At 33.3% G+C, this 23,699-nt stretch overlaps 1 protein-coding gene across 6 annotated transcripts in view; it reads left to right on the forward strand.

Moving 5' to 3' along the window:
- The first annotated feature begins 744 nt into the window (after nucleotides 1-744).
- Nucleotides 745-23,699, forward strand: part of Ice2 (interactor of little elongation complex ELL subunit 2) — a 52,655-nt gene continuing 29,700 nt past the window's right edge. The window contains exons 1-12 of one of the 6 annotated variants that reach the window (XM_047542378.1): nucleotides 757-861; nucleotides 1,203-1,257; nucleotides 1,764-1,886; nucleotides 3,672-3,776; nucleotides 10,255-10,516; nucleotides 11,648-11,767; nucleotides 12,776-12,913; nucleotides 13,499-13,615; nucleotides 13,777-13,936; nucleotides 14,959-15,140; nucleotides 20,307-21,303; nucleotides 22,111-22,286. In XM_047542378.1, coding sequence (XP_047398334.1) covers nucleotides 1,846-1,886; nucleotides 3,672-3,776; nucleotides 10,255-10,516; nucleotides 11,648-11,767; nucleotides 12,776-12,913; nucleotides 13,499-13,615; nucleotides 13,777-13,936; nucleotides 14,959-15,140; nucleotides 20,307-21,303; nucleotides 22,111-22,286 — 2,298 coding nt within the window. In that variant the 5' untranslated portion in view covers nucleotides 757-861; nucleotides 1,203-1,257; nucleotides 1,764-1,845. Of the gene's footprint in view, nucleotides 862-1,202; nucleotides 1,258-1,763; nucleotides 1,887-3,671; nucleotides 3,777-4,755; nucleotides 4,818-10,254; nucleotides 10,517-11,647; nucleotides 11,768-12,775; nucleotides 12,914-13,498; nucleotides 13,616-13,776; nucleotides 13,937-14,958; nucleotides 15,141-20,306; nucleotides 21,304-22,110; nucleotides 22,287-23,699 lie in introns of those variants that run through there. The other 5 variants (XM_047542379.1, XM_047542380.1, XM_047542383.1 and 2 more) reach the window with 5 other exon arrangements.

The following is a 23,699-nucleotide window of genomic DNA, read 5'->3' on the forward strand; positions in this document are numbered from 1 at the left end:
CACCATCTCCCAAGAGTGCCACAGGCTGGCCACCAAACCATTACCATATGGGTCTTTAAGATCCAAACAATACAACTCTCATGTCGTTTATTATTTTCTATTTTGTTTCATTTAACGTAAATATCTTTGAGTCCCAGAGATCAAAAGCTCTATAAAAAAATGACATTGAGGCTTAGTCTTATGTGCACCCAGCACCAAGCACGAAGTATAAGTGTTCAATGAGTCTTTCAGAACGCATGAGAACAAAGGTAGCGTGGGAACCACATGTGACCATTAGAGGAAACTTACATCAAAATGGGACAGGGAATGGAATGGAGGAAATTGCTTGTAACCAGGCCCTGCTTTGTGCCAAGTACTGTGCTGAGCACAACTTCATACCTCGTTTCCTTTAGGTATTCCAAAACCCTAGGAAGTGCGTAATATCCTCTTCATTTTACAGATGGGCAATCAGGGTTAGGGAAATTAAGAACTTGCCTAAGGTCACAATCAAGTCTTTGTGGGTCTTCCCAGTACTGTACTTGTTGCCTGTCCTCTTTCCAATTTATCAGGACATCTTCCCCCGCGCCCAACCCAAACGAAACAGGTCAGGGCTCTAAAATAATGCACGGTCCCTGGCCTCTCTGCCCTTCTGGAACCAAAGGTTTTGCTGCCAGGACCACCAGCCACACGCCTGGAGGTGAGCCGCGCCCCTTAGACACGCAGGCCCCACCCACTGCGTCGGGTGTCGTCATCACGCAGGACCGACTCTGCGCGGCCACGTCCTTTAAATTAGCCTTCTCAGGACGCGCGTGAGTGTGCGGAGTGGGGCGGAGCGTGTGTGGCGTGGGGGCCGCGCCGGCCCGAGCAGCCGCGGACCGTGAGGTGGGCGGAAAGTCTGCTTTGCAGCCCAGGAGCCGCAGGGAGGGCGCCAGGAGCGCTCCCGGGGGTCGGGAGGAGGGAACATGGCGGCCCTGGGCTCTCAGCTTCCCGTTCTGGCGCGGCTTCTTCCCCGGCTCTGCCCACCCCATTATCTGCTTTCCTAAAACTTGCTTTTCTTTCTGCGCGCTCCTTTCTCTCAGGCATACCTCCCCATCGGCACATCCTCCCCAGCCCTACTCTGGTCTAAGTATGAAGGGTGGATTAAATGGGAGCTGGTCAGGCCCATCAGGTGCCAAGATACAGATTACTAAATTTGACTTTTACTTCCTGTGCCACTTTATCAGGCTACCTGTGGTAACATGGAGAGGTCAAGCCAGATATTTCGTCCTGATAATACCTGTGAGTGATCCTCTGAATTGTCACTTAAGTTGCCTGAACCTGAATTTCATCGAATGTAAGGTTTTCTTTGAAAGATCCAAATTTCTTGATAACTAGGCAGCTTTTGCCATGCATTTGCCAGAATATGCCCCATAACAGTATGTGATTGGGGAAATGGAAGCAAGACTTATTTTGGCAGTAAGGGAATTAGGCAGAGCTAAGACCTACACCTCCCTTCCATGAAATGATCTAGAATGTAAGCAGTGAGAACACCATTCTGTTTTGGCTCTTATTTCCTCAGTGAGTACCCTAAGACTGACCCTCCTGGCGTTAAGTTAAATGGAAAAGGACTTGTACAACATCATTGATGCTCTGATGCAAAGTTCACTTGTCTGTTCTAGGTGCCTCAGTCAATTGAGGGTAGATGTTAAGCAGAGGTTCTTTCCAACCCGAGTAAACAGCAGCTGGGCTTTAGCCAATCCCTTGCTTTTGATTTTGACCTTTTGTTTTTCCTTCGCTGAGTGTAGAATCTGGAGGGATACTACCGATTTAAAATCTCACAGCCCACCTGCCAAATTGTGGGCTAGAGTGAAGCAGAAATCTAGGAAGATGAGCTCCAGCATGACCATGAGTGAACCAAGATTAAACTGGTGAGTTCTCACTCTACCTAATCAACTGAATAGTAGTGAAGTGCTGCTGGTGGTTGACATGGGAAAGGAGGGTTTTTAACCTGAAGAGATTTGGAAGAAATAGAAGATAAAAGATCAGAATCTCAGATTTATTCTGTTCTCATCTTCATGTACTAAACACTTTTGAGATCCAGTAACTGCACTTCCACTCCTAGTGACAATTGAGCACCCAAATTTTTATTAGATAAAATTCCATCTTGTCTTTATTGTGGTGTCTCGTGAAGGAGAGATCCTGGAATTTCTTATTTCTAAAAACTTTGTCCATTTACATACAAATAATAAAAAAAAACCCTCTTTAAGAATAGACACTTCCTTTTGTTATAGTAGATTTTATCTCAAAAGATATAAATGCAGACTGTATTCTGTATTTTAGAAATGTGTGAGAACTTTGCTAATAGAGAACCCAGTTAAGTAATATGGTTTGTAGGTGTCTTACGTATATAGTGGTTTTATATAACTATTATATTGCAATACTACATTACTGCCTTAGTTCATTTTAACACACATTTACTAAGCCAGCAAAGTAGGATACAAAAGTCACAAAGAGATTACAAACATTTTTAAAGAACTTTAAGTTGATATGTTCAGTAATTAACAATGTTCACATCCCCAAAGGAGCCTGTAATTCCTGAGGGTCCTTGACTTTGTTATAGAATGATATGAGGAAACCTTAGAATTTAATGAGATGTTATGGAAATATTATCATACCAAAGTAATAAACTTTACCATGGTCCAGACCAAATAAGAAATTCTAATTTTACTATTAATATCTTTATCATAGTTTTTGTTTTTCTTTCTTTTGATAAATACCTTTAAAAACAGTAAAAGATGAACATGAACTATATATGCTAGGATTTCCCATTTGAAAATGAGACTAGAAGTTGCATTTGATTGGAGTGTTTTGTTGTAGGTTTTAAGTGGCATGCATATTTGTGTTCCTTGATGTTACTATAAAGTAAGCATTTAGATGATGTGCAGTTATTCGTATATACATTTGATATTGTGAAACCAGTTGTGGTTCAGAGCCTTTGCACAGTATTATAGCCTTTGGAACTGTCCTTTCTCACAGAATCCTAGTAATCGTTGTACTACCTACATTGATTCTTGGCATTTTCAGTTTTTTAATTTCTTCACTCAGCCATCATTTTGGGGAATGCTTACTATCTGGAAAGCATTGGTTTTTTTAGCTTCAGTTAATTATGATGTTATGAAAAACCATATATCACCATATATGATTTTAGCAAAGGTACACCATTTATCCCATTTGCCCGTTTAAGAGAAATAGGTAGAATATTTGGTTTTTTGGCCTATTACAGTAGTGTATGAAACAAAGAGAAGCATTTTCTTTTCAGTAACTGAGCATCTTAATGTTATACCTCACAGCCAGATATGAGTCCTGCCCATGACAGACTCTTTATTGTACTTCATTCTGTTCTATCTTTAATTCTCAAACCTCTGACATTTATTTAATTGGGTACTACAGAAAAAGAAAGGTTGATGGTTGGAGCTATAGAATTTCATAATCAACCTGAGTTTAAGGTGTCTGAAAAGCAAAACAGCTAAGCTCACAGATCTGGTATATGAAATTAAAAATTAAGAAGTGATTGTCAAAAAAAAAAAAAAAAGTGATTGGGAAAGGTTTTGGATAGAGGGCATATAGTCAGAAATTAGAATTATATTATTATGTTTCTTTATCTAACATGAGATTTTGAATTGTCAAATGAAAGTAAATTACTTTGTTTCCAGGGATGTTTCCCCCAAAAACGGGCATAAGACATTTTTCTCTCGAGAAAATTATAAAGACCATTCCTTGGCTCCAAGTTTAAAAGAACTGTGTATTTTATCTAACAGGTAATATTTGATTATTTTCATATTTAATTGTTTTTCTGATATTTGAAGGTTTATAACTATCTCTATTATTCAAATTATAGAATGTAAAATATAGAAAATAGAAGAAAACTACTGTTAATGCTTTAGTATTAACCTGTCTTCATACATTAACATATTTTTATACACACACAAAAAATGTGATCATACTATAATTACTGTAAAATTCTGTTTTAAAACTTAAAATTATTTTACAGTTTGCTTTTCTCATTGAAATGAGTATTTCATCATAGAACAGAAAAAGTCAGTATGATATCACTATTTTATATTTCTTTTCATGTTTCTGTATATAGAGAGAGCAACTTAATCTTTTTTTCCTAGTCTTAATGGTTGCGTATTGCTTTGTTATATAGATGTACTTTTAATTCATTTAGCTAGTCCTATGTTGTAAAATGTTGTATTCCTCTTTTTTTCTAATTACAGACAATATATTGGTGACTTTTTTTTGCAATTATTTCTGTAAGATAAATTCACAGAATTGTTTAGTCAAACAGTAAATACATTTTAGAGTTTAACAGATAAGTGCCAAATTGTCAAAGATTTTTTTTTTCTTCTATAGTATGAAAATCACTACTCAGTAGTAATTTTCACTTCTTACTGTTCACTTGCCTTCTTTTCTTTTTGATTGACTGTTTCTACCCTGTTGTGGATTAATCTGAAAACCAGCAGAAGCAGAATTAGGGAGCTCCCCTACGGGGAGTTCAGCATTTATTTTTATCCTTTTTCCTTTCATAATGGTCTAAGCATATCTCCCCATATTTTCCTGGCTTCTCAGTATTCTTTCTGTCAATTATCCCTTCTTTTTCCTATATCTTTGTTCTCTCTCGTTTTCATTTATCTCAATCAGTATATGAGTGTGCTCAAGTTTTTCCTGTTTAAAATAATCTCTGAACTCCACATGCCCTCCTAGTTACTTTCTTACTCTTCCCTCATTTGTTCTTAGGCTTACTGGAAAGAAATGAGGAACAAAAAAGCTTTAAGACAGAGAAAATGATTAGCAAAATAGTAAGTTCTTCCCTGTCAACAACTACTTTAATGTGACTGAATTAAGCTTCCCACTCAAAAGGCAGATTGACAGAATGCATTAAAAACCATGGTTTTTTGTTTTTTTTTTTTTTAAAGCTCTTTCATTCACTGCAAATTCCACTCACTTGTTTTCTACTGAATGTTGCATTCTAATCTGGCGTCCACTCTTAACTACTCTACTAAACTGCTCCTCTCACAGGCATCAGTGAACTCTTTACTCTAGAGCTATTTCACTCTCCTAACTTTTTCCTAATATTTTGGTTACTGTGGCATTTTTCAGAATATTTTACTATTCTCATCTCCAGACTTCTCGTAGTGCCTGATCATAAGACACTTAAATTTTTAAGAAAGACTGATTTTGTACTCTCAACTCAGCCTTTTGAATCTGAACCTCTTAAGATCAATGATGTATCTGTGGGATTGACTTAGCTTATAATAGGTATGTGCATATTATAATACATACAAAAATTAATATATCTGTCCTTTTTGTACATAAGGGGAACATACTTTGTGTAGTAGAAAGTAGAGGGTATGTATACATTTATTTTAATGTATATTGCCAAATTACTATTTAAAACATTCATAGCCAGGTGTAGTGGCACATGCCTGACTTCTCAGGAGGCTGAGGCAGAAGGATTGCAACTCAAGGCCAGCCTCCACAGTTCAGCAAAACTCTATCTCAAAAAAGAATTTTCCTATAATCCCAGCAACTTAGGAGGCTAAGGCAAGAGGATCGTGAGTTCAAAGCCTCAACAAAAGTGAGGTGATAAGCAACTCAGTGAGACCTGTCTCTAAATAAAATACAAAATAGGGCTGGGGATGTGGTTTAGTGGTTGTATGTCCCTGAGTTCAAACCCTGGTACCCACCCCGCAAAAAAAAAAAAAAAAAAAGAAAGGACTGCAGCTGCAGATGAAGCTCAGTAGCGCACCTCTGGATTCAATCTCTAGTAGCACTGAAAAAAAAAAAAGAAGACTTTTTAAATGTCTTTCCTAATTTAAGCTTTAGTAAGTTAAGAAAATAGACCCCCTTATGCATGTGTATCTATGAACGTTTTTAAAAATTATGATTCAACTTGCATCATTTCTTAGAAATAACTGATTTCATAAACATCAATTAAATGAAGAATTGCCATTGTTTATTTGAATCAAAGAATGCCTGTCAAATTCTAGTGTCTTAGATTTAGAAAACATGTATCTTTACCTTTCATTAAAAATCTTCAGCTGGGCATGGTGACACATTCCTGTAATCCCAGTAGCTCAAGAGGCTGAGACAGAAAGATCTTCAAAGCCAGCCTCAGCAACTTAGAGCGGTCCTAAGCAACCTAGTGAGAACCTATCTCAAAATAAAAAGGACCGGGGATATGGATTAGTGGCTAAGGACCCCTGGGTTCAATCCCTGGTACCAAAAAAAAAAAAAAAAAAAAAAAAATTAATAACCATACCATTTTTACCATTTTTTAAACTTTTATCGCAGCCTTCATCGTTTTAGACTAAACTCTTCTATTATTAATCTTCATCATCCTGCTCCTGCTTCTTAATTTAACAGTTCTTTTCACATCCAGTTTTGTTCACCATATCTTAGGTGTAGGTTATGTAGCCCAACTCTGTATAAAGGAAAGGACATTTTGCTGGCAATTGAATATTCCAAACTCCTAACAATCTTTTTTTTTTTCTCCTTAGAATATACTTGCTTTTCTTTAGATTTTTGTACAGTACAAAATTATTCATTAGAATAATTTACTTTTTAGTATTAAAAAAAGACACAAGGCATAGATACGTATTTCTAGACTTTTTTCCTAGTCTTAAGTTTTATCAAATATTACTACAGTAAAGAATGGATTTTGAGCTTTTGCTCAACTGTTTTCTTGGTGGAAATACGAGAAAGAAATAAAATTTTTATTGTCCCTAATTTTGTATTTTTTGTGCTAACAGTTGGAAAAATATTGATACCCTTATTATTACTACTTTCAAAAATAGGAAATTTTTATTCGACCCTTACCTTCTACAAAAGGCTTTTTACTCTAAATTTTAACATAAAAGCTTTTTTTTCATTTTTGCACCATACTTGTTTATAAATAAAAAGACTACTGAAATAGTGTTTTACATGTGAATAATATTAAAAAGTTAAGTGTTATTTTTATATGAAACATCACAAATTTTGTTCATTATAGAATATTTGGAGAGTTTATCTAAGAATAAACCAGAAAATTGAAATATTCTGTGAGCCATTCATGTAGAAATAATAATTAAAAACATTGAACTTTATGTAAAAAATTAAATATTCTGTTTATAGATATTTATAACTTTTTGAACCAAATAGGAGGAAAATAACTTTAAATAGAAAAAAAAATGGAAGTTAACTCTTTCAATGTAAAAAGTAAATCAAACACAGAAGATACAGGTGGACATGTGGTGGAGACTAAAAGCACCATTTCAAAATGCTACTTTTAAAGAAGCTGCCAAATCAATAGATAAAAGTACAGGAAACTAATAGTTTGGAGTTTTCCCTTTTTTTCCCATTGACATGTTAAGTAAAAAGGAGAATAGGTAGTTGACAAAACAAAGGGAGGAGGCTTCAAACTATCAAGTGAAATAAAATATAATGTTGTAAATGTGGATAGAGAAACCCTATCAGATGTTTTTGGTTTGCACTCTGATGAAGATTTTGACAGCACTGCACTTGGAGATGATCTTGATGTGCTGCCATTTCATTCTTTGCTGAATGTAGCCAATTTAAACTGCTAGAATTTCTTGACATTCCTACTCTGGCATATCTGAGTCAGCATCTTGTTGCTGCAGCAGCTTAATTAAATTTGCCAGTTTGTGCCACAAGGACAGACATGTTCTCATATTTAGAGAGACAGCTGTGAAGCAGTATTGTTAAGAGTTGCGGACACAATACTGTTAAGTTTGAATAGCTCTCAAGACATTTTCTAGTGAGAAATCAATTTGCTGTAATACATTTCTCCCAAGATCAGCAGTTAATATTCATTTTGTTAACCAAAAATGTGCTTATTTTTGTACAGTTATTGGAGAAACTTTAGTAACTAAGTATGTCTTCTTTCACCTGTATTGTTTTCAGAGCCAACCTGAGCCATCCTAATTTTATTTTCCGAAATTTTTTCCCCATTAACAAATCAATGCCTTTGATTAATTTTTTATTCATAGTTTGCTCTAAGAGAGTGCTTTTGAATTTTTGCTTTATTTTCAGGGGCCTAAATCTTTTTTGCAACTATTATTTTCAAGTTTTGGAATTTTTACCATATTTATTCTAGTATTATAAAGTTGTTCTAAACAAATCAGTGCTGCTTTTGGATGGGGGTTAACTGATTCTATCTAGACACAGATCTAAATTAACGATTCTCAACCTAATCAGGTCAAAGCCCTCCCACTTTTTTTTATTGGTGCATTATAATTGTGCATAATAACTCTCACATTTTATAACAAATATATATAAGAAATAAGATACCTCTGTTACCAGCCTGAAGAGAAATGAATAGCTAATAATTACCAGACATAATTTTTAAAAACAGTATATCCAAAGAGCATAAATGTAAAATGAAAGGAACATTATTTACATTGTAATGTGTATTTTAATAGGTATATTGTATTGAAATCACTATGCCAGAAGATATAATGATATAATGAGATGCAACAATTAAAAATGAATAAGGTTGGGAGGGCTGGGGTAGTTCAGTGATGGACAATATGTTTAACATGTGTGACCCTTGGGTTCAAAGCAAAAACAAAGAATCAGGTATTTAAGAGAAGTTAGGTTAATTATATCACAAAAGAACGGTAAGAGAAAATAGAATGTAGTGTTAGGATAACACTTTAAAAGCTGTGCAGGACAGTTTCACACATCGTAGGCATCTAATATTCTACATGCCTTCACCTCTACATGCCTTTAAACCTCCCCTCTCTTTTATGGTAACTCATCTGTACCCTTGAAAACCCCTGTTCTGTATATTTCTTTTCCCTTCCCTTTCTCCCTTTTAATCCCTGATTATTACATCTTTAGAATTCTTCTCAGGCCCCTATTTGGGATTTTCAGCTTGGAAACCTAGGATCCAAGTCAGTTTGTATTGGTGTACATATTTGCCTTTCTTCTGCATTCATTTGCCTAATCCACTCGATTTTTATGCTCTAAAAAGATTGGACTGTATTTGGTGTTCATTGTATTTCCAGTATCTAGCATAGGCTTGCACATGTGACTATTAATAAATAATAAGTGGAAAGAAGAATGAATCAGTAGACATCCATATTTCTCATTAGTTTTACTTCCTCTGTGGATTATTGTTTAATTGAGAGCTAAGTCATAAAAACAGTGGAAATTAGAGTTACAGAGACCAAGAAATGAAAGGTTTTGGTGGAGTTGTAAATTCTCTTCTTGAAAATGTTGATTGCAATAACTGAGTAGCAAGAATAAAGGCAAGTTATGAACAAGATAAGAAATTCGTAGCCATATACCTTAATTGAGGTGGTATAGTGACTTCTTTAATAAATCTGGTCACAGGTTCTCTAGCTATTCACTACTTTTTCTTCTAGTATTTTTCATTACATTATGCTAGGATTTTTCTTTTTCATCATAAAAAGCATAGAGACAGTTCCATGGACTTAGACTTGTACAAGACTGATAAATGATTATACAACTTCTCTAAAACCACTACTGCTTCCTTAGAGTATGACTTACAGTTGTGGAATTTTCCTAATTAATTAATTAATTAATTTTTTGGAGTGAACTAAGGAGTGCTTTATCATAGTCTTGCTAAATTGCTCAGCATTTCCCTAAGTCACTGGGTCTAGACTCAAAACTTTCTGTCCTCCTGCCTCAGCCTCCCAAGTTGCTGGGATAACAGGTGTGTGCCACTACACCTGGCTCTTTTTAAATTTCGAGATAAGCAGAGGAAATCAGAGAATTTAAAACTTCAAAAATTCACTAATTTCAAGTTTGTGACCCTATTTTTTTTACTGCTCTTAGTAGTTTTTGATCATCATATTAACTTATATATATATATACACATATAAACATATACATATACATATATTACTGGAGAATTTAAGCATTAAAAAAGAACTAGCATTGTACTAAAATATAAACACAAATGTAATGGGCAAAAATGATTTTTCCCTCTTCAATAAAAGGGATAAAACTTCCAAATTGAATAGTGTAATAAGTATGTCTCTTCCTCTTCATCAGGTAGTTGAAGGTAAGTGTGCAGTGTCATTCCTGCAAAATACTTAATCTGTACTAAATGACTAAACATCAAAATGCAGGTGTCAGAGTTAGATAATAATCCAGAATTTACTCTGTTAATCATGCTATATTCTCCCTTGTGATTGAGAATCATGAAATTCCATGATAGTAATCTTCACTTGAAAAGCACATATTTGTAAATTGTATTTTTTTTTCCAGACGTATAGGGGAAAATTTGAATGCCTCAGCAAGTTCTGTAGAAAATGAGCCGGCAGTTAGTTCAGCAACTCAAGCAGAGGAAAAAGTTAAAACCACAGTTGGAATGGTTCTTCTCCCAAAACCAAGAGTTCCTTATCCTCGTTTCTCTCGTTTCTCACAGAGAGAGCAAAGAAGTTATGTGGACTTGTTGGTTAAATATGCAAAGATTCCTGCAAATTCCAAAGCTATTGGAATAAATAAAAATGAATACTTGCAGTATTTGGTATGTATTCTATTCTTCAGCTTCAGCAAAAAAAAAAAAATACAAATCAGGAAATATTTTTATTTTAATTTTCTATTATTTTAGGTACAGTCATATTTACAAAAGTGGAAAAGTAAGATGTTTACTTGACAGCATTGGTGCCTTAAATCTTTTGTTGGTCCTATTATATAGTTCAGGCATTTTACTATAGTTCTGAGCACGTCTCTCTCTTAAGTTCCAACAATAGAACTTTATACACTTTATTGTTAGTTTTAAATATTGCTCAATTATTATTTTAAATAGTTTCCAGATTCTCAATTATATATGTCATGCTGTGTTGAACATCTTTTTAGCAAACTCTCTGTTCTTATCTGTGATTGCTTCCTTAAGATGAAATTTTACAATAAAATTGTCAGATCAAAGATTATGCATGTTATCAAAGTTTTGATCTGCATTTGCACCTGGGTAAATTTTTCTGCAAAAAGTTTAAGCCAGTTTATTTGTACAAGTATTATATGAAAAAAATTTTTAAAAACTACCTTCATTATTACTGTACATTGCCTTCTTTTGCCTCTAATTGGATGTGGATAAAATGGTGATTTCTTGTTTTACCTTAATTTAATTTACATTGATTACTAATGAAAATAAGTTTTTTCTATGTGTCTTTAAACCATTTTTATTTCTTCTTTTGCATCTTGCATATTCATATTGTTTGCTCATTTTTCTATAGGGATATTTATCTTTTTTAATTTTTAGTATATAAAATAAGTTAATTCCTAAGCATGTATCATAGTACCAGTTATTGGCTTTTCTGTTTTTTGGAGTTTAAATTTTGGGGATTTCTTGGTTTGTTTTTTTTTTTTTTGAGGGGGGGGTTGTTTTTTGTTGGTTTTGTTGTTCTTTGGGGTTGGTTGGTTGGTTTTTGCTGGGGATTGAACCCAGAGCTTCACATGTTCTAATGAGTCCATGCTCTACCACTGAGCTGCAACCCATCCCTAAAGCTTATATTAACTTTTATTTGTGGTTTCTACTTTGGATTTGATAACTTTAGTTGTTCCTTAAGTTCAAATTATTAGAGCAGTGATTGAGAAGGAACTGCTTTTTAATGAAACTTTTTATTCCAAAACATGTTTGCTTTTTTTTAAATATCAGGATATGAAGAAACATGTGAATGAAGAAGTTGCTGAATTCCTAAAGTTTTTACAGAATTCTGCAAAGAAATGTGCACAGGATTATAATATGCTTTCTGATGATGCCCGTCTCTTCACAGAGGTAAAAAAAAAAAAAAAAAATCACATTTATGTAAACTGCCAAGTGGATAGGCAGTAGCAACATTCTAAAATGTGTTATTTCTAGCAAAAGGCTTAGAGAACTGTATTTTCAATTTAGAGAATCAAATATATAAAGTTGTATATAGGCCTTTTATTCTTTATGTGCTACATACTAGAAATATTTACATATTAAAATTGTGTACTATAGTATATTCACGTATGTGTGTGTGTTTCTTTTAATGACCTAATCTACATATGGTAGTACCCCTTGATCCATGGAGAATATGTTCCAAGAACCCCAGTGGGTGCCTGAAGCTGAATATAATATCAAACTCTACATATACTACATTTTTCCTATATGTACATACTTATGATAAAGCTTAATATATAAATCAGGAACACTAAGAGATTAACAACAGTAAACAGTAATAGAACAAAACTATTATAACAATATACTGTAATAAAAGTTATATGAATGTGGTCCGTCTCAAACTCAAAATATGTGGAAAACTTTGGATTCTCCATCATTTAAATGATTTATATAATTGTTCACTTTATTTTGTGGATTGTAGATTAGAATGACCCATAATAACTTTTCCATTAATTTATTCTGCTTGGGAATCTGTTTTGGAATATTAAACTTTATTTCTAATCTTCACGTAACAGCTTTTATTGAAATACATTGTTGAAATTTTCATGTGGTTTTATTTGATGGTTTCTTAAATAGCATAGAAAATGTGGGTCTTTAAGTTTAAATTTTAATAAGATTGCTAATTTTAGTTTTATTAAATCAGTATTTTAGGAAATTAGGTTAAAAATTTGTTATGAAAAATGAAATTAATCAAGGAATATACAATGTGCAGATTTGTTAGAAGTCCAATTAATGAAATGAAGCTAACTTTTATAATAAATAATTATATAATCACATGTAAATAAACATTTTTGTTGCATTGTTAGAGAAGTGTCATACTTTCTTAAGTGTGAATTTTTCTTAATTTTTATTTCCTAGCAAGTTTTAAGAGCTTCCATTGAACAAGTAAAAAAGTATCCAGAATTTTATACCCTCCACGAAGTTACTAGCTTACTGGGATTCTTCCCGTTCAGAATAGAGATGGGATTAAAGTTAGAAAAAACTCTTCTTGTATTGGTAAGGTTTATCATATGAAAGTATAAGCTTTTTTGGTCTGAGACATCACCTGTATTTCCCATATTTATTGTATTATTTCAATTTTGAATGATAAAGAGATGACTTTTTGAATATGTAAAACTACCTGTGTCACATTCTTCTTAGTTTATGAATACAAATACTTGATGTTTTAAAAAATATTGCTACTAACTTTATTTCTTGATTTTCTTTTCTTACTTTCCATCTTCCTTAATGTTCCTGAATATAAGCAGAAAGCCCTTATTTCTAACATATTAGAAATATATGTGAAGAAATATATGTGGGTTCCACTATTCCTTATTACGATTTGTGCTTCATAAAGAGAGAGAATGGGATTTAAAGAGTGAGGGAAATTTCATGAAGCCCTTCTTTTGAACCTTTAAGAATTAAAATTGGTGATGGTTGTTAAGAAAAACCGTTAGTGAACATCTTGTCTTAAAGAGTTTCTACATTTGCATTTAGTAGAATGATGAATTTCAGTTAAGAGTTTTCATGATGAAAGAAGATACTTAGGGGAAAAATACATCAGGATTTTTGCAATAATATTTTCATTTTTGATTTATTTAGGGCAACGTAAAATTTGTGAAAACAGTATTTCCCTCAATGCCTGCAAAGTTGCAGCTCTCAAAGGATAACATGTCTTCCATTGAAACACCAGAACAAAGAGCTGAAGCTATGCACTATGTAAGTAGCAAGGTGGCTTTGAATCTCACTAATCTGTATCTTACAAAATACGTATAACTTGGTTGACCTAAGGTCCCCTTTGTTGCTTCCTCCCTTCTTTTTGTTACTTTGTCAAATTGTCAATGAATATAACCAATTAACAAGTTGTATGTTTTTTTCAGGATATTAGTAAAGATCCAAATGCAGAGAAGCTTGTTTCAAGATATCATCCTCAGATAGCTCTAACTAGTCAATCATTATTCACTTTATTAAATAATCATGGACCGAGCTATAAGGAACAGTGGGAAATTCCAGTGTGTATTCAAGTTATACCTGTTGCAGGTTTGTTATTTGCTATGTCAGATAATACTTTCAGGGGTGTTGGAACCATTCCATTTCAACCGTTTAAACGCAGATGGTCATTTGTCAAACACAAAAGTGGTTTAGGGAAAATGTAAATTTGACACTGAAGCTCAGTAGAACTTTTTCAAATATGAAGCTACTAAAGAAATGACTTAGTATTAGGTCTACAATACCTATAGTCATGCTCAGGGGTGAAGAAAAGTAATTATAACTTAGGGTGGACAGAAATAAATGAAATGGTAAAGTGCTTCTATCTTTCATTTAGATGAGATGAAGGAATGCTGTACTTCATTACCCAACTTCAAATGATTGAATTTCCAGGACTTATTTACTTGTCTATTATTAAAAATCAGAATTAAAATAGGTATACTAGTTTCTTTCTTTTTTTTTTTTTTTTTCAGTTGTAGATGAACACAGTACCTTCATTTTATTTACTTATTATTTTATATGGCGCTGAGGATCGAACCCAGTGACTTACACATGCTAGGCATGCACTCTACCGCTGAGCCACAACCCTAGCCCTACTATCTTCTGTTTTAACAATAAAATTAATATTTGCATATCAGTTCCTTGTTACAAAGGGTTATCCCCCACCTACTGTTCTGGTTCATATTTTAGTTTTTATGTCTTTCAAAATTAATATTAAATAACAAATGAAAGACTTTAAATGAAACAAAACTACAAATTAGAATCAAATGTAAGGTAGGTCTCCGTGGTAAAAATCTTATTACTTTTTCCAAGTTCCTTTAAGAACTGAGTAATAACAGTAAGAGTACAACACAAAAACCAGGAAATTATTTTTAAACATTGTTAGAAAAAGAGCATATTTGTCTTTAAGGATTTTTAAAATATTGTCATCCAAGATTGGCAAATATATGAGACTTGTGAGTCCTCTCCCCTGTGTCTCTTTGTTTAGTGATCTACCATATATTCTGGTTTGTTTTGTTTTAAATAAAACTACAAGATACTCTTCACTTCTTTTCTTTTGTTTCTGTCTTAAGGTTCCAAACCAGTTAAAGTCATTTATATTAACTCACCACTTCCCCAGAAGAAAATGACAATGAGAGAAAGAAATCAAATCTTCCATGAAGTTCCGTTAAAATTTATGATGTCCAAAAACACTTCTGTTCCAGTCTCTGCAGTATTTATGGACAAACCTGAAGAGTGTATATCTGAAATGGATGTATGTAATACTTTTTTTTTTTCCCCCTTAGGAGAATGTGCGTGTTTGTCCTGTTGATGTATAAGTTTCATGTCTCTAATAGTAAATTAGTCTTTAGTATACATATATCAAAACATTACATAATATACCATTAATGTGTGTAATTCTGTTTTTGGTTTGTTTGTTAATTCCGCAATCTAACAGTCTGGGGACTTGAACCTGGGCCTCGAGCATGCGAGGCAGGTACTCTACATGATGGGCTATATAACCAGCACTATAATTCTGTTTTTGTGTATCATTTAAATTTAAGAAAACAGAAAAATGATCTGAATAGACATTTCTCAAAAGAAGATATGCAAATGATTGACAAGTGTATGAAAAAATGCTCAATATTACTCATCCTCAGGAAAATGTAAATCAAAACCCCAGTGAGAGATTATCTCCTCATAGAATGGATATAATCAAAAAGATTAAAACGTGATAAATAGTGTCAGGATGTAGAGAAAGGGGACCTTACATACTATTGGTAGGAATGTAAATGAGTACAGCCACTACAGAAAAGAGTTTGAATGTTCTTCAAAAAATTTGGAACTGCCATATGATCCAACAATCCTACTTCTGGATATATATTTAAAAGGAAACAGTGTATCAAAGAGATCCCTACACTAACATGTTTATTGCAGCATTATTCATAGTAGCCAAGGTATGGAATCAACCTAAGGGTCCATTAATGGATTAATGATGAATAAAATGTGTTATATAAATACATTAGAATATTATCAGCTCTTAAAAAAGAAAAAAAAAAAAAAAGGAAATTCTGTCATTTGTATCAAGATGGATGAACCTGACCTGGAGATCGTAGTGTTAAGTTAAATGAACCAGGCACAGAAAGACAAATAATGTACAGAAAGACAAAAATTTGATTAGTATTAAAAATAGCTAGAAGAGGGGAGTTTTAATGTTATAAAGACATAGTGAATTTTTGAGATGACGAATAACAAATACTTAGTTGATCAGTACACAACATATAAATGTACAAAAGCATTACACTGTCCTCCATAAAGATGAACAGTTACTAACTGTCCATACTTCATGGAGTTTACACGTCATATACTAATTATATATTGCAGAGCTATAAAATACTTCGTTGTATACCAGACTCAATCCAAATAGATTTCAAATCTCCTAGTCAAATCCTTCATCTAAATAGTTTATTGATATACAAAGGTGTTGCAAATGAGACAAAATAGATTTTTTTTTAAAGAGAATCGGGGATCTCATTGTGTTGTCCAGGTTGGTGATCTCAAACTCCTGGGCTCAAGTAATCCTCCCACATCAGTTCCCAAATGCTGGGGACTACAAGACCCCAGTATGCCATCAAATCTGGCTTCAATAAATTGTCTTAGAAGCCTGTATGTAGAGCTTACATTTCTTAATGTAAAAACATAGTAAATTTTTTATTCAACTGTTGGTTGTATAAATCCCCATTGTGTTTGTGTATTACTAAGTAAATCTGTACAGTTTTATGTCTGCAGATTAGAGCCCTCAATCCTGAGGTCCACGTGAATGTGAATGGGCTTTGATACAAATTCCACCAATGTGGAGTACCCCCCAATAAAGTTTGTGTGTGTGTGTGTGTGTGTGTGTGTGTGTATAATAAAACGTATGTATATTCGTAAGTGTTTAAAATAGTCTTTAAATTCAAACTTAGATTTGAATTCTCAGTCTAGCTAGGCTTTAGGTAATTTAACCTCTGTAAGCCTCAGTTTTTTTCTTTACGTAAGAGAGAAGTAATAGAACCTACTTCACAACCCTGTTGTGAGGGTTAAGTTTGGTATTATATATAAGATGCTGGGCACAGTTTGTAGTGTAGTGTGCATGTATTAAAAACTCAATGATGTGGTCATTTTGGTAGGGGTCAATATGAGGTTTTAATTAGTCTCATATTCAAGAATTTTTAAGTTTGAAAGGGAACAGATGAGTTTAGTTTGATTGGTATAGAAAGTATTTGGTCAGATTGTTAATCCTTTTCAGCATACTTAGTAGCTATGTAACCTTGGGCAAATTACATAATCTGTTTAGTTTCCTCATCTGTAAGATGGGTATGATATTACCTAACTCACCAGGTAGTTTGGGTTTAAAGCAGTTAATTCATGTAAAGTATTAGATTGACAGTTGGCACTGTGTAAATTTTAGCTTTTAGTCTGTATATTTTAAAGTATTTTCTCTATGATTATTCTGTTTCTAGAAAACTTCATTTGTTCATTCTGCAGGTATTTATTGAATAGATACTGTTCTATGCACTGAGGATACAGCAGTGAATGAGAACAAAGTCTTCTCAGAACTTACGTTAGTAGCAGAGATTCTTAATGAAACAGCAACAAAGCAGATAGTGATATACTATAAAGAAGAATAGAATAAGTTAAAGGAGATAGATGGATGGGAATGAGACTATTTTACATTCATGACCATGAAGGCCTGAGGACAGGCTGTATGAATAAAGACTTGAATAAAGTGAAGAAACAAACAAAATTTTAAAGTAAAATATGAAAATGTTTTTCTTACATTTAAGAACTCACACAGGGGTGGAGGGCTTGTGGCTCAGTGGTGGAGTGCTTGCCTAGCATGTGTAGGGCACTGGGTTTGATTCTCAGCACCACATATAAATAAATTTTAAAAAATGAAGGTCCATCAACCACCAAAAAAACATTAAAAAAAAAAAAAAAAACTCACACAATTTTAAGTATATTGGCCTTTTGCTTCTTATACTTTTGTTTTTTTCTGTTTGCTGTTTGCCTAATATTTTTTTATGATGTATAGTGTGTCACAAAGCACTTCCAAGTTTTCTTATGTTTTATTCTTCTACATTTTACTTTTAAATGTCTACCTAAAACTTATATTGGTATGAGGTGAATGTCAGGAGGTAGCAAGTGCTATAAAGAAATATGAAGTAGGTTAAGAGGGATAAAAAGTGACAGAGTGCCTTCTTTAAGTAATGATAGACCAGGTAAATTGTACCTTCCCATTACTCATGACAACTGTAAGAGCCAGACTGAATATAAAACTTCCTCTCTTAGAAACATGAAAAAACTAATAAGATGGTGAGGAATTACAGACAGACCTGAAATAATGGAGAAGAAAGGAACATAGGAGGTATAAGCCTGTCACTTAAGGTCATTTTTGCCCTGGATTGTATTTGCCAGTTCCGAAGAGGCAACTGAGAAATGAGCTGTGTGCTATTGGCAGCATCACAGAACTAGGGGAACAGAAGTCAGAATTCAGTTTTCCACCAAAGACTTAGACACTACAGGGCTATGCCATAGGAGTAAAGGTAAACCAGAAGTAAAGGAGCTTTCTCAGAGATTTGTAGCCTAAGTTTTTAGGCCACATATTTGGAGGTAGATACTTCTGTATTGCTAATGTCTCTACTAGACTTCTAGCAAAAGTAAATGAAATAATTCTTAGAGGAAAGTACTGTTATATGAATTCTCAAATTATGATACTTCTGATTTTTAATGTCTGCTATTGTAATTTTTGTTGCTAAGTATTCTGTAATTCTTTTTATTTTTCCTTTTACCCAATAGTTTTTGATTTGCAAGTGCTTGGGTTTATTGTTTAAAATTTTCTTAATGATTTCTAATTTTATTTTCTTCTGAACAGAGAGTAAGACCTTAGCAGATTCTGCTTTGCATTATATTGAGATTTTCTTTATATGTTAACCTATAGTCCATTTTTGGAAATGCCCTTTGGATTCTTGGGAGGGAAAAGGTATATTTTTGTAGTCTCTACATATATTTGTTTTCAGTCATTCTTATATATTTGTTTCAATCATTTAATAATTTTCATACTTTCTATAGAGACAGTGTATCATTGACCAGGTACACTTGTTTCTGTCAAATTTTTCTTCTATTTTTCATTTTGACTATATATTTTGATCTCATATTTAGTATGCAATAAATTCATGACCATTATCTGTTGTCACATGGGTATCATCTTTCAACACAGCATTCTTCTTTTTGTAATGCTTTTTCCATTGAATTCTGCTTTTTGCTTTATCTAACACTAACATTGTCATTCTTCTTTTTTTTTTTTTTCTTAATGTCATGTCCCTTTGTTTTGTTTCTAAACTTTTTGTGTTGGAATACCTAATGTAAGCAGCATATAGTTTAATTTTACTCTTTACTAAATTTGGCATTTTTTTGTTTTACTAAGAGCTACCATTTATTGGAAGGCTACCTACTCTGTGCCAGGCACTATGCAAATAAACTTTTTTGTACATAGTTTCGCATTTAATCCATGGAATAAATCTGAGAAGTAACCCTCTTATTCCTATTTTAGAAGTGAGGAATTTGAGGTTAAAGAGGTTAAGTAACTTATATAGGTTGAACTTCCTTACCATCTGATTGCTGTTAGAGTCTTTCTCTCAAATCTTAAAGGTTAGTGGTATTCATATCTGATAACCTAATTTCCATGATATTTATCTAAAGTGCTCTGCCACATTGCGGAGAACTCTTCCAGGGTTTTTTGTCTACTTGGGGAGGGAATAATTTATTTCCGAATAAATTAAAGCCATGTGTAGTTCTTCTGTGACCAGAACAGTACATGAAGAACCATAATCTCAATGAGTTCATGTCCTAGGATACAGTATAACCCTGTCCATCTTTGCCCCATCTTGCATCTTACATTACTCAAAATTGTTTTCCTTGAGTAGATGAGGAAAAAAACTACTAATTGATGTTAGGAATGCACTAGAGGTAGCAACATTTCTCTGGCTATGTTAGAAAATAACTTTCTCACAGCAGCAAATAGGCTTTCCTATAGTTCAGCTAAGTCCAAGTGTCTGCAAGAGTGCATAAAGTGGTATAAATGAAAACCTGTCTTCCTGTGATCCTCTCTTTTTCTTTTTGATTAGTGGAAAATTCTCTTGAGATGCAGTAGTTCACAATTCCATGTTTTCTGTGCTATTACAATTTAGCAAATTATTTTCCTGAACATTTCAGTGGGAAAGTCAGGCTAATCGTGATTATAGTTTGTTGTCATCTTAAGCAAGAATCTTTTATTGACATTAGACTTTTCTTTCTACTTTAAAAAATACAACTATATATGTGAGGAATAGGAACATTAAGAAATAGGTGAAACGTGCCCTAAAATTTTTACTAATAAGTTACCAATATATTTTTTTCCAAGACATCTAATGAAGTTAATGAGTGCCGAAAAATTGAGACTCTTGAAAATTTGGATCTGGATTTTGATGATGATGTCACAGAACTTGAAACTTTTGGAGTAACTACTACCAAACCATCAAAGTCACCAAGTCCAGCAAGTACTTCCACACTACCCATCATGACAGATACTTCCACTGCTCCCAAAGCAGCAGCTACACTTGTGGCACCATCTGCACCAGACATTTCTGCTAATTCTAGAAGTTTAACTCAGATTCTGATGGAACAATTGCAAAAGGAGAAACAACTGGTCACTGGTATGGAAAGTGGTCCTGAAGAATGCAAAAGTAAAGATGATCAGGGACGTGTATCATGTGGTGAAAAAGTAGCCAGTTCTGACAAGTCTTTGATGCAAGATAATGAGTTGAAAACATCTGATGCCTCACAGTTAGAAAGTTCCAAGGAAGTTGAAAACTCTAATGAAAAGGACATGAGTACAGATATGGTATATACCAAAGATGAAAGGCTAAATGTTGTAGATAACATAGAAAATTCAAAAGAAAAGGCTTCTACATCAGAAACAGCTAAAACTGAAAAAGTGATTCCTTGCAATAGTGATACAGATGAAGACTGTTTAATCATTGATACACAGTGTGAAAATAATAGTGATGGAAAATCAGCTGTTGTGAGTTCTAATTTAAGTTCTAGACCAGCAAGTCCAAATTCTTCCACAGAGCAGGCTTCTATAGGTAACCAGACCTCTACTACTTATAATTCTGAAGAGTCATGTGTTTTAAAAAAACCTATCAAACGAGTATATAAGAAATTTGATCCCGTTGGAGAAATTTTAAAAATGCAGGATGAGCTCTTAAAGCCCATTTCCAGAAAATTACCTGAATTTCCCTTAATGAACTTAGAAAATTCTAAACAACCACCTATTTCTGAGCAACCCTCTGCTCCATCAGATGCCTCCAGTTGGCCAAAATCTGGATGGTCTTCTGCATTTCAGAAGCCAAAAGGACGTAAGTAAATATTTACAAAGAAGTTATATTGTTTTATCTATTCCTTTTCTTAGCTTTTTCTCCCTCATTCTTTTGCAATCTCTGTTATAACCTGTGTTGTAATCTTTACCTAGTCATTGGTACTAAATCTTTCAGTCTCCTGATCATTATTTCAGCTTTATGAATATTGTATCTAGATATGTACCAGAAGTTTATAGGTTTTATAACTTATGTTTATCCAACGTGTAAGGTGGTTACTAAGCTATAGGTAATGTGTTTTAGCAAACTAATGGAGTGGAAATATACCAAATATGAACTTTGATCTGTACAGTATTTATACTTGTGTTAGACTATAGTTTGTTACTTTTGAATTTTGTGAAATAAATGTAAATCTCCTCCTCAGCTCTGCATAGAATAGGAGTAACATTAATTTTTAAACTTTTTTTTTCCTTCTAATATGATGTACTGTCTCAATAATTTATACTTTGCCTAGAGTTAATGAAGGTAATACTTAGAAGGAAGAGAACTGGATTGGGGGGTGTAACTCAGTGGTAGAGCATTTATCTAGCCTGTGTAAGGCCCTAGGTTCTATCCCCAGCACTGGAAAAAAAAAAAAAAAAATAGAACTTTAAAACTTCAATTTCAGCTAGATTTGTAACAGTTCCAATAAACAGAAATGGTAAGTGTGAGCATCAGTTAGGTAGAGGAAGTTGACAGTAATATTGGTAGAAGCTTAAAAAATAGTGAACTGAATTGTTGTATACTGAATTATAATGAATAAAGGGCTGACATATTTTAAAATAAAAATGAGAAATATTATTTTTAAAGGATTGCCATATGAACTTCAGGACTATGTTGAAGATACATCGGAATATCTAGCTCCTCAAGAAGGAAATTTTGTTTATAAGTTGTTTAGCCTGCAAGATCTGTTGTTACTTGTGCGTTGCAGTGTCCAGAGAATAGAGACAAGACCACGTTCTAAAAAACGGAAGAAAATCAGAAGAGTAAGTTGTTATTTGGGGAGTTAAAATGGGGTAGCATAGGGAAATCATCAAAAAATATTTAATATGCCATTAATATGAAATTTAATTTTAAATTGTTGATCACTGTTATAGTGTTTTTTAGTAAATACTAAGATCAGTTTTAGTGTTTAATTATGCATAATAGTCATAAATGCCAGTAACATCCTTGCATGGACCATACCAACTTAAGAAAAGCTTTGCCATCAGAGATTTGACCTAGACTGGCATGTGTATTCCTGTTTACTTTGTGAATTTAGATTTCCATGATGACATACAAACCCGTTTCTTTCTTTCTTTGCAACTTTTCTTGACTTGTTTTAAAAGTACAAGTTTTGATAGATAGGCTATCACACACATTTGAAGTGCTTCCAGGATTGTTAGAAGACCAAGTCTCTTTTCTCTTGTTGTTTGAGGATTTGGTATAAACATTTTCTTCAGTTTAAAAAAACTTTGAGTTTTTCTATTTGGTATTTTTCTCTATTTGATAGTTGTTTTCTCTATTTGATATTGGAAGTTCTCTCTAAGACTAGTGAACATTTTTTTAGAAGCTTCTATGTTATAATTGATTATGTAAGAAGTATTAAAGTTTTTCGCCTTTTTTCTTAAGAATTGTTTTCTGTTGTGTGTATTTGTCACGTTATACCTTTTTTTTTTAATTTGCTGTCTTGCTGTCTAAACCAGCACACAATAAAAATCATTGCTGTCCACTTTAGGTTTTCAATGTGTTTTGCAGTAGGGATCAGATGAATAAAGAATATTACTGTTTTCTACCACTGACCTTGAAGAATAACTAAAGAAAAAGAAAAGTGTTAATCTTTCCATACTACTAACAGCAGTGTGAGATACTGACTACCATGATACACTCCAAGGCTATCCCATCAGATATAGTATGTATGCTTTGTCCACCAGAATCCAGTGGACTTTGTAGAACTTCTACTTGATAATATTCTTATCCTTTGTTAAGTACACAGAAGATTGTAAAATATTAAATTTTTACATTATCAAATTCTTAATTCTCATAATTTAGTTTTCATTATTGGTTCAAACTTGAAATTTTACAAACTAGATGATTTTGAATTACATGTGTCAGGGAATGCTTTTTTTCTTTCTTGGAGAGGGGTGCTAGGGATTAAACCCAGGGCCTCACCTGTGTTAATCAAGCGCTCTACCTCTGAGCTACATCCCTAACCCCTGGCAAGTGCCTCTTATAAAAGAAAAATTAAGGAATGACAAATTCTATGACTTCTCTGTTAGTCTTCTCCCAGATAAATGCCCAAAATCTCTGAATTCAGAAATTTTACTTTGTTAATTTTCCTATCTCATCTGTATTTACTTGTGATGAATTTAATAACCATAAACTTGAAAACTTGTAATGTCAATTCTATAGATTGTATT

This window comes from Sciurus carolinensis, chromosome 2, assembly GCF_902686445.1.
Source record: "Sciurus carolinensis chromosome 2, mSciCar1.2, whole genome shotgun sequence".
Taxonomy (NCBI): Eukaryota; Metazoa; Chordata; class Mammalia; order Rodentia; family Sciuridae; genus Sciurus; species Sciurus carolinensis.